This window comes from Manis pentadactyla, chromosome 1 (assembly GCF_030020395.1).
Source record: "Manis pentadactyla isolate mManPen7 chromosome 1, mManPen7.hap1, whole genome shotgun sequence".
Classification (NCBI taxonomy): domain Eukaryota; kingdom Metazoa; phylum Chordata; class Mammalia; order Pholidota; family Manidae; genus Manis; species Manis pentadactyla.
In genome coordinates this window covers 234372225-234388820 of record NC_080019.1, presented here as the reverse complement: position 1 = coordinate 234388820, position 16596 = coordinate 234372225, and the positions used below count along the sequence as shown (strand labels likewise).

General features: G+C 57.0%; 1 protein-coding gene across 3 annotated transcripts in view; it reads right to left on the bottom strand.

Annotated features, from left to right (window-relative positions):
• Positions 1-12775, bottom strand: part of TEX264 (testis expressed 264, ER-phagy receptor) — a 29245-nt gene extending 16470 nt beyond the window's left edge. The window contains exons 1-3 of one of the 3 annotated variants that reach the window (XM_036877655.2): positions 12449-12775; positions 9483-9775; positions 49-270 (exon numbers count right to left, since the gene is read on the bottom strand). In XM_036877655.2, the coding sequence (XP_036733550.1) occupies positions 49-270; positions 9483-9740 (480 nt within the window). In that variant the 5' untranslated portion in view covers positions 9741-9775; positions 12449-12775. Of the gene's footprint in view, positions 1-48; positions 271-1765; positions 1853-3423; positions 3616-9482; positions 9776-12448 lie in introns of those variants that run through there. The other 2 variants (XM_036877658.2, XM_057487033.1) reach the window with 2 other exon arrangements.
• Between the last annotated feature and the right edge of the window lie 3821 nt (positions 12776-16596).

Below are 16596 nucleotides of genomic sequence, written 5' to 3'. Positions count from 1 at the left end.
GACACACTGCCCTCCAACACACACACACACACCAGGCCTGGCTCTCACCTTGATGTAGGCATCCAGGGCAGGATGGACACGGCGGGTAGCCAGCCAGATGGACAGGGTGGTCATGTAGGGGAAGGTGGCCGTTACCACATGGCTGGGTGCCGGGAAGGAGAACACCTTGAAGCCAAATTTCTGGTAAAGCTGGATGAGCTCCGGGGAGAGTGACTCCTCACCTTCACTCAGAATGCTACCCACAGCACAGCGGCACTTCTCAGGGGGCACCTGCAGGGGCAGAACAGGAGTGTCAGAGTTGGGCAAAGGAAGGAGGCCCTGCCCTCAGTCAGACCTCTTGCCTCCCACGTTCCGTGCAGCTCAGACCTGGCAGAACCACCAGCTGCAACAGGCCATGAAGTCCCACACACCAGGATGGTGACGATGGCCCCACACACCTGCTGGGACCTATCTGGAGCCCTGGCCTGTGGCATCCTGCTACAGGACTCCTCCATCCCTTCATTTATTCCTCCAGCAAACATGCCAGGTCCCATGCTGGCTGTGGAGGGATTGGGGAGCTCTGGTCAGGAAGCAAGACACACTGAACTTTGGGTTGCTGATGAAACTATGAGAGACCCTCCTCCCAGTCCCTCCAGCGGGCCACCCACCATCACCAGGGCCTCCAGACCTCCTCTCTGACCCATGCTCCGTCCCAGGCCCTGCCCTTCCTGGCCTGGCTGGGGCCTGCCTGCTGATTCCTTCCAAGTTCCCTCCAGGCCCCCAGTACTTCACTGCGCTCTGCTCTCCTCTCTAGCTAGGTGGGGCTCCCGTGTGAGTCTCCAACATTCCCTGGCCTGACCCCAGGCCTGCAAGGCCCAGCACACGCTACTCCTGGCATCAAGAGGCCCCAGTTTGTCTCATCTCCTGCCACTTAAGTCTGTACCAGCCCTTAAGGCTGGGCCCCTAGGGGCATCTGCTCCTGAATCCAGCAGACTCTCCACACCTCGTGCTCTTAATCCTGGTTTTCCTCAATCTGAAGGCCCCTTTCTCCCCCTACCCAGTGCCCACTGACCCTTAAACTGCCTCTAGTTCCAGTCGCCCCTTTCTACAGCCCACCTGCCTAGCACCGTGACATTATTTTTACCTGTTCTTGCCTCTGTCCTCCCACTCTAGCCTTCCCAAGCCCTTTCAACACTCCCCTGGGGGTTTCCCAACCTGCTCTGTGTCTCTATCCCAGCTGACCCAGTTCTGGCCTTCTCACTTGGACTTGGGCACCGACTCTAGGCGCTCACCTCTAAATAGTCCCTGGATGTCCCCCTCAGCTCTCGGCAGCTCGGGTACCGTGCCGCCCCCTTGAGTCCTATGTCATTAAGCCTAGCTGAGGGTGTGACGAGAGATATGGAGCAGTGGTCAGGACCACAACTTCTCAAGAAAGGCAGGTCTGAGTGTGAATCCTGCGTCGTACAATTCTGCCCAAGTCCCCAGGTTTCTTGATATCTACTTACAGGATTGTCATGTTAAATGAGATCCTTCACATGAGGGTTTAGCCTGGCCCAGCACTCAGCAAGTGCTTCATGACTGCTGTAGGCTATTAGCAGCTGTGACAGGCCAGAGCAGTGACCCTTAGCCTAGAAAGCCCATCTACCCAAACCTCTCAACATGCAGCAGCTCCTCGCCCATCTTTCAGGTTCAAGTGCCCTCCTGGTGAGCCCTTCAGTGTGGCTCAGTGGCACCCACAGCCCCCCAATGTTCTACCATGAACTCTTGCCCCCATCAAGTCTATCACCTCCTTCCCAGGCAGAGGCCTGAAGATAGCTGCAGTACCTCCTCTTGTCTCTAGGTGGTGCACCTGCTCCATTAACACCTCAGACCCCATCACAGCTAGGAAGGCAGGAGGTTCTGGCAGGCCTCCTGCTGTCAGACCAAGGGACAGTGCCTGCAGCAAAGCCCATCTTCATGTTCCTGACCCTAGCAACCTATGTGGTACAAAAGACATATCTAATGTAGGTTAGATGGAAAAATGGGCAGAAAGCCCAGAGTCTTTCCTCATACGGCTCCCAGCTCAACTCCTCAGTCCCCCAAAAGTACCAAAACACCTGTGATCATCCTGCTTAGAACCCCTCAGTGACTTCCAATTCACCTCTAGCTTGAAGCTCCCGAGCCCATCATGCAAGGCTGTCTTCAGTGGCCCATACAACATTTCCCAGACTTGCCCATACACTCACCTAGCATTCCTTTTCTGCTTCCCCAGATCCCAGAAAGGGTCAAAACCCAGGTGGGCAGAAGCCCACTGAACATCTGAGCGGCAGAAAGAGCGATAAATCCAGGATCTGGCTCAGCCCACCTTGCCAGCCTTCTCTCCTACGACACCCCTGCTCGTGCCCACACGGAACTATTTGCAGCTCCCCAAACATGCCATATCCTCCCATGCTTCCTGCCTTCAAGTAAGCTACTTCCTCTGCCTGGAATGTCCTTCACCCAGCTCCAATGTCCATTCTGCCCATCCTTCCAGACTCAGCTCAACCCCTGTCCTCAAAGCATTCTGTGGCTCCCTACCACGCAGAATAGTAGTTCCTCTTCTCTGATCCCAAGTGCTCCCTCTGAGGGAGCAGGTCTCATGCTGCATCTCACGCAATAGCCTCTTCATCTCTCCCCACCACTCCAGGCTTCTAGGCAGAAAGGTCCAAGATCCTTTGCACAGAACTTCTTGGGGTGTACTCAGCGACAGCACATGCCTGTGGGTCATTTGCACACATGGGCCCTTCACCGTGAGCAAACCTCTCCCCTCCACCATGAAAAAGGAGTAACTCCTGCCACAGGCAAGGGAAGCACCTAATAAGGAGACAGGGCTCCAGAGATCCTGGAGTTGTGTGGGTCACAAGTGCCCCTTTCTGCCTGAGCAACCCCTCAATTCCACAAGTGAGGACACTTCCTGCCCCCTCCCCCTGCCTGGCCAGTGGCTAAGGGCAGCCTAGGAGGTTGTTCAGCAAGCCCACCAGCTGCTAAGCAGCCCCATACCAAGATGGTGCCAGGAGGAAGCTGAACCAAACACCAGGAAGGAGGAGATAGAAAAGGCCCCACAACCAGCAAGGAGTGGCAACGCTGGTCTAGGAGGGCTTCCTGGCTCCAGGAGAGCCCATACCCACCTCCGCGATAATGGCCCACCGAGGCCACCAAGGACCCAGAAGGTAGGAGTATGCTCACTGTTAGAAATGCCACCCCCCATCTTGGTTCAGTGCAGTCCCATCTGCCTGCTCCCCTTCCTGTCCACATCAGTCATCTCCCTGACGCCTCTACCCGGGACATGGTCTAGAGCAGAACCAGCTCCAGCAAAGAACCCATGCTAGGGAGACAGAGCAGTGGCGAGCCAGCACCACTCTGGGTGAAGGCAACCAGAATCTGCCCTCAGAGCAAAAGTACTAGGAAGAGATAGGAGAGCATTACCTTCGGGCTGTGAGGCATCTTGAGTACCACCACTGAGAAGGGGGCAGTGGTCTTGGAACTGAAAGCCCCTGGAGACGAGATGGCCTCACTGCCCCTTCCAGAGGAGCCTTGCAGTAGCTCACTGACTTGGTTATGTGAGGCCACAGTGAAGACAGGATCACTGGACAAGATCCACATCTTTCAGGATCCAGGGAGGAAAAATGGTGTCAGTTGGCCCTGACCAAACCCAGAGCTTGGGTTCAATTAGAAATGGCCAGCCCCAGGTCCACAACCTGCATAGGGACAGCTTTGATGTCTGCCGATCCCAGACCCAGAGGACTGTCTTGATTCCTCTCTGGCCAGCCTACACAGCCAGAGCTGCCCAAAGTAAGGGGAGAAGGTGGCGCAATGCCCTTCACTTGAACTGGTGCCCCCAGGGAAGGAGAACAGCAGCACTTGTTCATTACTGGAGAGTGAACCTCTTGGGAGCTGCAGGTCAACACAGCAAGCCCCAAAGGCCCAACTTCCCTGAGCAGCCCAAAGGCACAGTGGGACCAGCACTAGTCAGGACATGGTGACACAGACAGCTGGTTCCAAGGGCAGGATCCATACTTCAGGATGGGATGGAGGGAAAGGAGTCAGGGGGATGCCAACCTCCAGGCAGGGGTGCAGGGAGGTGTCCAGGTTTTCTGGAAGCTCCCACCTAAAAGTCTTCTAGGACTAGGACCTTCCTCTCTCTTTTCATCCCCAAACATAATCCTAACAATGACAGCTGGTATCTGATAGGGTGTCCACCCGCCTTCCACGTATCAGATTAATAAATACAAATGGCACTGTGCAGTGGGTACTGTTATCCGCCCTGTTTATGATACCCAGAGAGTGAAGCTATGCTGCAAAGGTCACGCAGCAAAGGCTGGACCAGAACCAGCTCCACCAAGGAGACAGAGCAGTGGCAGACTCACCACCACTCTGGGTAAAGTGCTGGAGTCAGGATTCGACCTCAGGCAGACAGGCTCTAGAGCTGAGCCACATAACCCACGGCCACCTGGGAGCCCAAGAAATAGGCCCCGGCTAGGAATGGCCTACAACAGGTTCCCCCTATGCTGCGCCTCCACACACAGCTGGATGACCTGCAGGCAGAGGCAGGCAGGAAGGGTTCCTAAAAATACAAAGTCCCAGTGGCACAAGACCCTCAGAAGCTAAGAATGCTAAGTACCTATCATGGGCTCTGTATAAGGCCTTATCCATACTATTTAGTCCCCAGAAAAAAAAAACCCTGAGACAGGGGTTCTCAGACCAACTGACTCGCTCAGTCACATATTGGTAAGCAGTGGAGCCTTGCCTCAGACCCAAGAGGAGGAGTCCAGAGGCCTTTCTCCCACACCTCCCCACCCAAAGGCAGCTCTGCTGGGTGGGCAGAGGGGCTTGCTTCTCCAGGGCTTTCCCACACAGTTAACCTGCTGTGCAGAAGAGGCCTGGACTCCATCTGGCAGAAAATCACCACAAAGTAACTGGGGTAGGGGAGCCTAGGCCCTCAGGAAACATCGCCCAGTTCACATGCCCATCACTCTTGGTGAGGAGCCAGTCCTGCAAAATCCTACTCCCTGACCCCTTCCCAGGCTCCATGTGACCTCAATGCCCCCAAGAAGGGCAAGGGGCCCCCTCTCAACACACATTGAAAAGGAAGGGGAAGTGTGGCACAGGCCTAAATCCGAACTCTTATCAGCCTCAGCCCCTGCAGACTTTGTGGCCTGAGGCTCTCGGTGGACTAGGGGAAAAGGGAGCCACACTGTGGCCTAGCCTACTAAAGGCAAAAGCTCCCCCTACCCACTCCAGGCCTGAGGCGAGCATCCTCTCCCAGGGTTCAGCCAGGTAAAGTGAACCACCTGCCACACCCTACTTGCCGCAGCCAGGCTTCCCAGAAGGCAGACAGGCAGGTGACTTATGCCCCGAACCCCGGGGGAGGTCGTGGCAGTACAGGGTTGGAACAGGTGATGGAGGGCCAGACTGACAGACAGGACAGATCCATGGGCACAGTGACAGAAGCCCAGGCACTAGGGCCTGTCCACAGTTCGTATGGGCCACGATCAAGGTACTCAAGGCCCTCCCAGCTCCTTCCCTCTTCCCATCCAAGGCTCCCTCAAGGGCCAGGAAGGGGGGGCTAAAGTCACTGTCCAAATGCCCGCCCACACTTCAGAAGCAAGGCTGGGGGCAGAGCAGTTTTGACCCTTCCGCTATCCTCAAGCAGGGGGTGCGTGTGTATACACGTCTGCACGTGTGACGAATTTGCAAACTACCCCCTCTCTCAGTACTTCGGAGAGGAAATGGCCACACTCCACGAACAGTAGGCTCTGGAGAGGAGACGACACCTATGCACTACTTCCAGGCTCTGCCCACTTCCTGCCACACTTGCTCCCTCCTTCCTTCCTACACACTTCTAAATGCCCTCAGGGAAGGAGAATGGAATCCTCCTCCTTCCCAACAAGAGCCACTTGCCAGACTCTGCAGCTTCCTCCCATACAGAACTCTAGCTGACATACATATATGTAGACATACTCACGTATACGTGTACCTCTCTTCCAGATATACATGCTCCACATAAGAACAAAGCAAAAACTGAAGGAACAAAACAGCAGCAGACTCACAGAACCCAAGAACGGACTAACAGTTACCAAAGGGAAAGGGACTGGGGACAGTGGGTGGGGGGGAGAAGGGGAATAAGGGGCACTACGATTAGCACACATAATATAGAGGGGGCCACGGGGAAGGCAGTACAGCACAGAGAAGACAAGTAGTGATTCTATAGCATCTTACTACGCTGATGGACAGTGACTGTAATGGGGTATGTGGCAGGGACTTGATAATGGGGGGAATCTAGTAACCACAATGTTGCTCATGTAATTGTATATTAATGATACCAAAATAAAATAATAATAATTTTAAAAAGATATATGTGCTCCAGCAGCATCTGATAGAAAAGAGTCCACAGCATCGCCACAACCCTGCCGTGGTGGCACCCTTTTCTGTGTCATTTCCTGGGGCCACAGCCAGACCAACTGAAGCCTCGCCAGGCCTTTCTCAGGAACCACCTCTCCCTGCCCAGCTGAGGCCTAGAAGGTCTGTGGCTGGGGAGCTGTTAGTCCACACCTCACTGGGGTGGGGAGCGTCCACAGCAGATAGCCACCTCTCACCGTGTCACTCTCTGCCCCACTCAGTCTGAAATAGCCTCGCTTCCTCCCCACACTCACAGAGAAGCAGGTTCTGACTCTTGCTATGCTGAGCTGGGAGGGAGAGTAGAGATGGGACATTTAACAGCTCAGCCTACATCTTCCCTTCCTTCTGTGATCAATATGCAGACTCCCATGCTGGACACTGCTTGGAGTGGCAGCCTCTCTAGAACCAGATGGGGTCTCTCCTCCAGGCCCCCCGCCACCCCTATAGGAGAGGTCCTGAGGGCTGGGTCCCTTGGTCTTCACAGTGCCCCAGTGCCCAGCACAGAGTGGCACAGATGAGGGGGCTCAATCATTTATTAAGTTCAAAAATGCACAAGTGAACTGTGTGAGAACTTGACTCCTGCTATCTGACCCTCAGCCACCTCCTCTATAATACCAGCTGCATGGACCCAGAGACCTCAGGTCTTTATGGACAAAGAGTCTGTAACAGCCATGTGCACTGGAAGCCTGGGGAGCCCTGGTTCCCTAAGCCTACATCAGGATCTCCCAGAGTAGGTGGGGACTGAGTATCCCCGAGGCACTCCAGGTGTCAGGGTATGTGACCCAGCTCTGAAAGTGTCCTCTGGAGTGGCCTAGGGCTGGGAAGAACAGGATTAGAAGGGCCACTTTGACCTATACATTCATCCTCTGTGCCAGCTGGATATCCACAGCCAGGCCAAGGGTCTAGGTCTGAGTCTCAAGTCCTCAGACCAACCCCTCAGCACATCTAATTAACATGAATGGTTTTTTCCACTCTTTGTGTTGTTGTTAAATATCTGTGGAGGGCCAGGTGCTCGGGTGAATGCCTCATCCTGTCACTTAACTAAACCCTTGCCAGCTTTTCTATGAAGCGGGTATTTTAACACTACTCTATAGATGAGGAAACAGAGGCTCAGAGAAGTTATGGAATATGCCCAAGATCACAAAGCAGGACAGTGACAAGACGGAATCAGAACCCAGGACTGCCGACCCTGAGGGTGTACTCTCAGGCCATGGTCACCAAGGCCCATTCCACAGGGTCCACACCTGTAGGAGGGCTGCCTGGAGACCGTGGACGGGCCAGAGGTACAGGGAGAGCACACTCCACACCGGAGTTCTCTCTCACTATTCCCCACATCAGCCTCCAGCGCTGACGCCCACTTGGCTCTTTCCCACCCTGGAATAGCATCTCTGACCCAAGAGGCAATGTGCTCCTTCACAAACAAGACATGCCGATCAGAAAAAGACAGCTACAGAACTCTCGTCCCTCCCACCGAGGCCTGGCAACAGGCTCCAGCTGAGCCAGGTACAGAAGCAGGGGCACACCAGGGTAGAGTACAGGAGGGGTAGGGACTTACACAGAAGACCCCTGCAGGGGTGGGAACCAGAGCTTCCCAAAGCCCAGAGCCTGCCCCATCCCACTTAGGCCCCTATGCCCTCAACTCACACTGAAGTGCCATCTCCCAGCCATGTGACCTCAAAACCTCAGTAACTACTTACTCATCATTCAACCAGGCTGTATCACCTCTCACTGGGCCCAGCCCAACCTCCTCAATGGCCTCCCTGCCTCATCTCATTCCCTCTTCCACCTGCCATCCAGTTAGCTTCCTAAATCACAACTTATGCTGCACCTTTCCTCCTACTGCCTGGCCCAGCCAACCCTTCTACCCCTTCCTCACCCACCACATGCCCACTGGCCACACCTCCCCTGCCACCCTATGTCTGCAAGTCTTTGCTGCTACAGTTCCCTTAGCAGAAAGCTCTTCCTGGTAGACCAAAATTCTACACCTGAGAGAAGGCCCAGCTGAACTCTAACTCCTCTCTGAGCCACCTTGGCAGACTTGAGCTCAAAGCTCTGTGGGCATGGAGTTCAGTGCCTTGTTGGAGATTCATTTCTGTGGGGCTATTCTGCCAACCACACAAAGCTCCCTGAGAGCAGGGCCAGGTCTGTTCATCTCCAGAGTGCAGGTGTTGAGCAGAACCTGGCACAGAGAGGAAGGTGGCACACCCCTGAGTGAGTGCTCAGTGAGGCCTGGTCCACAGACTGCAGACCTCACCCAGTTGAGCTCTCTAGGCAAAGAAGCCAGAACTGGAGGTTCCCAATGCCTGGTTGCCAAGGCTCAGAGCTAGAGGCTGAGAAACCCTTGGCAGAAATGCCAACCCATGCGGCTGTGGGCAGAACCACCCATGGCAGGGCAGGCAGTCACACTGGCAGGCCCTGACTCATCACAGGCTGGAAGTACAGCCAGACACCCATAGGGTGCCAGCGATGCTGGGTTAGTCTCTGATCCAAGCATCCTAAACATCCTGGGCAACTCACCTGGCCTCACTTGCCCTCCCTCTCCCCAGGACCTCTCCCAACCTGGCCACCTGACATCCAAAGAAATGCTATATTGCTGGACCAAGGACCACCAGAATGGCTGGAGAGGTGGGATCCCAAGCTTCATGCCCAGGGCCTGCCTCCTCAGCTCTGGAGGACCTGTAGCCATAGCAGGAGAGCTGAAAGAGGGGAGGCACAGAAACAAGGTATAACCCCAAAGACAGAGCAGAACCTGAAAAGCCTGACCTCAGAGAACTGGCCTCAAATGGGCATGGAAGACACAGCCAGGAGACCAGAGCTCCAGCAACGGCTAGGGACACACAGAAGTACACGGGTAAGCCGTAAGCCTGGGGAGCCAGACCTGGGCAAGCAGAAGGGCAGCATATGAAGGCCTGGAAAAATCCAGGCTAAATCTGGAAAGAGTTTGAAGCCCAGACAGGAGGTGGTCTGCAAAGCCAGCTCAAAGATTTCCCCAGCCCTTCCTCAGATACTAAAATGTCCTTCCCCCAACAAGCCATGCCCCATGTACATCCATGGCCACCCCTGCCAGGGCATAAGAGACTCCTTACCATGTGAGGGTTGTCATAGTAGATGGCGATGGAGCGGAGCTTGGGGGAGACGCTGCAGCTCTCGGTGAAAAGCCGCCCAATCTCTCTGTAAGGCCCCATGTGGAACTTGTAGGCCACAGTGATGTTGCGGACAGGAGGTGAACCGGCACTCACCACCACCCCAGTCAGCAGCCCGGAGTACCCGACAAAGGCCAGCAACGTCATCAGCAGCAGCAGAGTCAGGCCCCCGATAAGGCCCAGTAGCAGCAGGTCCGACATGGCTGTGCCCACCCCCACACCGCACCCCAAGGCAGCTGCAAGGGACAGAATGGAGAGGAGGCTAGGAGTCTGCCCTGACCAACGTGCCCACCTGCCTGCCAGCCACTTCTGGCCCAACCTCAGCCCTGCCTTGGGTGCTCTGACCCTGGAGGAGGAGGAGCCTAAGGTGTTTACACACAGAATGACCTAGAAGGGAACTACAAAGGATGACTGAAGCCACAAGCCTCTTTATTTCTTAATAACAATCTTTGAGACTCTCAGAGCAGCTCTGCCTGTCAGCTGGCAGCCTCAGTCACACCTGGGGAAACTGAGTCATAGAGGGAGGGCACAGGAATGAGTCAGCCAGGGACATACCTTCAGCCCTGATCAGCCTCCCCAAGCCTCACGAACCACTACCAGGGGGAGGACAGGCAAGCACCAGGGTCCAAACACTCTTTAACAGGGAAACTATGAGGAACAAAACCCAGGGGGAAAATGTGCCACAGGAAGAGACTCTCATAGGAAAGTCTCTTTTGCTAAGCACATCTAGCCCATGGGATCTTGCTATCGTTCAAGCTCACATATCCAGAACCAGAGAGATCAAATCAAAATAGCCTGCACAGCTGGAACAAAGTCCAGCACCAGGCTTCCCAGTCTTGAGCCACCAGTGCTAAGAAGCTTCATCTCACTTTTCCAGCCCACAGATTAGAAAAAGCAAGGACAAGGCCCAGGCTGTGACAAGCAGAGACTCAGCACAGGAAGAAGTTAAGTTACCCTACCCCGAGCATTTCATCCCATGGGGGAGGGATGCTGGCCTGGGTGGGTTGGCACACATGGGGTCTACCTGCTACCCTGCCCCCTCTCCCCTGCCCTCCAGTCCCTCCTGTCCCCTACAGCACCTCCAGGTGTATAGAATTTAGTTTTTACGGCTTTGATCTCCCCACCCTACCTCCTGTACCAGGCAATTCACAGAAAGCATGGGCATGGGGGGTGGGGTGTCTTTTTTCCTTTTTGTGTATGTCTTTTATCTGCCAATTTTCTCTCCTCCCCACTGGCCTTTCCCTATTCCTTCTATTTGTACAGTATAAGCAATAAAGGCTCATTTCAGGAAAAAAAAAAAAAAAAAGCAGAGAAGCTATCCAAGAGAAGGCTCATGAACACAACACAGAGGCCGGTGTGTGAGCCATTTGGGGCAGATCGCCCAGCCTTCCACGAAGCTTGGGACCAGAAACCTAACCCTGCTATACAGAGAGCTTGACCGGAGCCACCCAGAAAAAAAAAAGTCACAGCACAGAAAAGACTGTTTAGAGAGGAAGGGAAGCATATGACCCACTGGAGGTACATTCTCCACACAAAGTATTTAAAGTTTTTTAATAATTTAAATGTAAAAGGTTTGGGAGCCAAAAAGTCAACACTTCAGCCCTATGAAAAACTCAACTGCGTTGAGGGTGGGTTCTGGGTGTCAAAACTTTTTGCTGAAAAACTGTCTCTGGAGTCAATGGATACATACTGTTTGCGTCACAAAGAAGCAAACTAAACGTGTCAACTTCTTGTCCCACGACACTGAGGTGGCTCACACTGCTGTCACCCACCCATGTCCCACGGCTGCATTATCTTTTTTGGATGTATTCCCTCTCCTATTCACTCGTCTCCCGTTAGCTGCATTCCTGTTTTCTTTGATGATAACGCTGATGATGGAAAACCTTCAACTGAGTGCTTACATGTGCTGACATGCCAGGCACTAGGCGCTGAGACACAGCTGCTTCCTCGATGCTCAGAACAAGGCAGGTATGGCTCGGGAACCACGAGGACGGGGACTGAGCGGCCTGCTGGGGTCACACGGCACTAGCTGGAGGCATGTGGACCAAGGGGGGGCACTGGGACCCCAGTCGGACTCTGGGCCCCCATTTCCACTTCCTTTCTCCTCCCTGGTGACAGGGACTCCAGAGAAGCCGAAGCATCCGAGCCATGCCGGCCGTCTCCGGACCCAAGGCTCCCAGCTAGAAGCTCTCACCACCTAGGTGCCCACCTGCCTTAGAAGCGGCCAGCACCCCCCCGTCGGCTGCACACCCCCGGTCCCCGCAGAGGAACGTAGTCCCCATCGTTCCCTTCCTCTCACTTGCCAGGAAAAGAGGTAAAATGCATCCGGGGCCCCAGAGCTCTTGGTCAGCACAAAGAGGAGGCGGGACCGCGGGCACTTCCCACGCTCAGGAGCAAAGGGAGGGCTGGGGGCGCCCACCTGCAAAGCCAGGCCCACTGTTGGCGACTCACAGCACGCGGCGCGACCAAGGGCTCCGGGAGCTCCCGCGCTGGCGGCAGAAAGACGACACTGAGCCGGGCACCGCGCCCTGGCCGCCCCCTTTTCAGGGAAACCCCACCGGGGCCTCCCCAAGAACTCCCTCAGGGCCGCAAGGATGCCTCCACCGCGCCCTAGGACCCCCGGGGGCGGTCGGGGGCCGCGCGCGGCCTCACGGCGCCAACTCTTCACGAGGGCCCTGCTCCCGCCCCGATTCACGGAGAGCCTTCCTCCCGGGGGGCTCCAGCCACGCATGGGCCCTGCAGCAGCCCGCCGCTGCCCTCTCGGGCCTGCCTCCTCGGGTCGGAGGCGCGCCGGGCGTCCGGGCGGGCTGCCCGCGCGCTTCCTGAACCCGCTCGCGGACCGCGGCGGCCGGCCCCCGAACGCGGGCGCGCAAGGCCAGGGGCCCTGCTCACGCGGCGCGCCCGCTCACCGCCGCTTTCTCCTCAGCCGAGACCTCCCGAGCGGCACGCGCCACGCCAACTTCAGAGACGCTAAACTTTGCAGCGCGGCGGCCAGGCGCGGCCTCGGGGGCAGGGCGGAAGTGCACCCCGCCTCCGCCCGCCCCGCGCCCGAGGCCCAGACCGGGGGCTCCCCGGCGCCAGGGCTGGTCCAAGGTCGCCTTCGGGCCCGTGGACCCCGGCAGCTGTGGGAGAGCGAGGCCCACAGAGCGCCCTGGGCCGCGGGGGTGAGGACCGCGGGGAACCCTGAGGTCGCGCGCGGCAGGGCGAGCGGAGAATCCCGGCCCTAGACGCACTTAGGCCCCCGCGCTGGAGCCGCGCCTCCGGTCCGTCCCTCACCTCACGACCGCCCGCCGCGGACGCCAATCCGCGCACGCTCGCTCCGCCCCCTCGCGGCGGGACGTGGCGTGGCCGTGGGCGCGTGCGCGCGGGTCCGGGTGGCAGAGGCCTGCTCCGCCCTGTCCCCATAGCAACAGCGCGCGTCTACCCGCGGGCTATGCCCGAGGGTGACTTCACCAGCACCCCTTGCCTCAGGTGGCGAGAGCACTGCGGCTGCCGGCCGGGCCGCCGGCTCTGCGCCGCTTAGTCCTGCCCGTCTCTAGCCGAGGCTTCGCCGCAGGCCTGGGAAGCAGGCGCGGGGGAGCCCAGGCTCCTTTTTACAGCTGAGGAAACTGAAGCCCCATCTGAGCTCAGGAAGAGAGCGAGTGGATCCCACACGTGCAACTGCAGATACAGACCCGCCCGCTGCCCGCGCCCGAGCACAGGGTGGCCGTTGGACCCGGTAGCGTGCCCTGCAGGCAGCGCCGCACGAGCGGAGCGCGGAGAGCACCCGGCCGGCCCGCCCCTCCCCGAAGCCCCGGATGTGGCTAGGGCCAGCGGGTCCGCCCCTTGCTCAGCTGGCTCTAGGTAACCCAGGTCAGGTGTAAGCTCCGTGAGGACAGCCCATATTTCTGAGGACCAACAAACTACAAAGCACTCTTCTAGGGCCCCAAAGATAAAACTTTGGCACCCTGAGAGGCCGTTTTGCAGTGGTGGAGGAGGCGGCTGAGCTCAGAAGCTTGTTTACGTGACAGGCTGGCCCGAGGGCTCCCTGGGGTCTCCTGACACCGAGGGACACCGACGACTGGTGTTTGGGAGGAGAATCGTCCTACCGTGGGCCCCACCACTCCGAGTGCCCTAGCTGGGAGGCCTGCCGTCACCCACAGCAGGTCGTGGCAGCTCCGTTTTGCGTCTAAACATCAGGCACATAATCAAACCCTCCCGGTGCCCAGGCAAGTGGGCTACACACTTGCAAGGATTTCCTGGGAGTTCAGGAAGGGCGGGAGCACGGGCCCCGCCTCTGCCTGCGGCGCTGGCCGGCCGGTCTGGCGCTCGGAAGCGGACTAGCTTCTCCCAGGAAGCCGAGCTGCCTTCCCGTCCCGTCCTCTCCACGCACCTCCTTCAGCCTGGGCGGGAACCCCAGCGCCGCACGTCGGAGGAGAGCGCGCGCCTTGGGAGCTTCAGCGCGTCGTCCTGAAAGGAGGGCTGCCCGCGCCGGGGCAAAGCCGTCGGCCTCCCCAAACCCTGGCAGACAGCCCCTCACGAGCAAGCCCCGCCAAGCCCCGCCGGGCAGGATCCCTGGAAGCCTCGGCCGGCCGCCGGGGGGTGGGGGTGGGGGGTGGTGGCAGCCAAGGCACTTTCCTCTCCTGGTGGCCGTCCGAGCAGCGCTCCCAGGCCTCCCCCAACAGCACAGGCCCTCCTCTCCTGGACCTCGACTTGGCCTGTCTCCTCCTGCCTTCCTCTGTCCGAGGAATCACCCCAGAGGCTCTTTAATTCTCCGTCAGCAGACGTCCGGTTCTTCTCCAGGGCCCCTCCCCTCAAAGGGTGAGGGACCAAACTCAGGGAGCCAAAGCCTGGACGATCCCCTCCCTCCTCAGTCCTAGCCCCGGGTGGCTCTCTGAGGCAGCGGTGAGATCCTCTAACTGCATGAGGTGCAGAGAACGCACGCGCAGTGTAAGGGCACTGCAAACCCTGCCACCCGCCTCCCTGGGCTGTAGGCACCGATGCTGCACCCCATCCCCAGCCACTCGCAGACCTGCCGTGGCCGAGGACCAGCTAGCCTCACGCTACTCTGAGCTTCGCTGTTTCTGGCTCTAGAGCCTGGAAATGTGGTCCTCTTCAGGGGCACACAGGCAGAAGCCGCCCAGCGGACCTCACTGCTGCAAAGAGCCAGCCCTCAGTAAGTCCTGTTCCCACCTCCCCCCGCCCCCAAGTGCCATCCTAGCGCCCACTGTGCTTCGTTATGTCCCTTTCACCACCACCAGGCCAAACAGCTGTTCCTTGAACAAACAACACTGCCTTCTGGAGTTTAAATTTTATTTTACAAAAAGAGAAAGAAAACTGATAGGCAGTTATACTGACTTACAATTGTTCTGTTTGCTTTTTTAAAAAAGTGACACAAAACACAAGTAAAAATAAATACGTCATAGAAACAGCCAGTTGCCCAGTCTCTGGGGCAGGAGCACCTGCCCTGCTGAGAGAGGAGGGAAGCCCGTGATCACACCAGCAGCTAGACACCCAGCCACAGATGCCTCAAAGCCAGGTGCAGGCCCCAGGCCTCAGGGGGCGTCCTGAGGAAAGAAGACGGAAAACCAAGGCCAGTGCCAGGTCCCTGGGGCCACTTCATCCCACCGGACTTCTCTGGCAGCAGTGTGGCCTTAGTGGTTACCCACTGCAACCCCCTCAACCCACCTGGACCTCCCTCCCCTGACCTCTCTGGAGTGGGTACAGGAAAAAAAGTCTTGGGCAGGCTGAAGGGATTCTACTGGTGAGTCCCCAGCCCACCCTGAGTAACACAACCAGATAACTGTCAGTTTACACCCATGTGCACATGAGTATGCATGTGCACACACGCACACACGCACACCTGGGCTGAGCGCTCGTCCAGAGGAGGGTCCTGGGTCAGATCACAGTATGAGGTCCCCCTCTTCTGAGTATCACCCCAGTAATGGTGACAGCACCCAAACCTGCCCCACCATCTGCACTAGAGTGCAGCCGAGTGGCTGCCTCTCCCCAGCGCGCTGGAGCACCGTTTCACAGAGGCCTGTGGCGCAGAGAGGCGTGGACTCAGGCCCCTGCACGCTGCCTGCTCAGGAGTTCATCGTTAAGACTCGGATAGTCATAGAAGGCCTGGGACCAAGCTAATGGCACGGAAGGGACACTGAGGGGTCACAGCAGAATGCAGAGGACAGAAAAGACAGTAGGAGTGGGATGGAGGGGAAGGGAGTGCGCAGCATTCTCAGACCTGGAGATGTGGGTTACCTGTGCACAGTCAGGGGAGGGCGGGAAGCCTCCTGAGGGCCCACGCGGGAAGAAGCTTGTCTCTCAGGAGTTCTGGTGGGGGCAGAGCCACTTAACTGGGTGCACAGGAGGCTATGGCTCAGAAGGGAGAGACTGGTCTTCTGAGGAATTGTGGGGAACAGGAGGAAGGGGGTCATGGCCAGGAACACTAGAACAGGGAAGGTAAAGCCCACAGAAGCCCTTCCCCATGGGATGGGGACTCAGTTCCAAAGCAATGCCATGCTTGAACAGACTGAGATGGAGGGCCTTGCTCTGCTGACAGTTTTGGAAGCAACACTCCCACCTGAATGCTGAAGTTTGGTTAATGTTACAACCTATCAGCAAAACTATCCTAGCCACTTGCTTCATGCCCTGGAGTGGGAAATTTCATCTTAGTTGCAAATCACAAGTATATAGCGATTCCACACACTAATTCCCAGGGGAGAGAGTTCCAAGGACCAGAGTTCTCCTTGTCAGGAGATGATAAAATAGAAGCATAGGAAGCACAACTCAAGGGGTGAGGACTTGCAGATGATTTGAGGAAAGAAATCCTACCCACTGTGGTTCACTTACTTTCTCACTTAAAATGGCTACCTATCTCTGTTCACCTTTTCATCCACAAAGATCTTAAGAAAAGGTCAGGCATCACTATCAAGGGCAATCCTGAGTCACTAAGGAGTACCATGTCCCCTAGGCTGAAAATTCAGGCAACCCAGACGGGTGGGGTTTGAAAACATCCCACGGAAGACAATGGTGGGGGGGAATGCCTAGGCGTGCTCTGTACCCCCACCCCCACCACCCT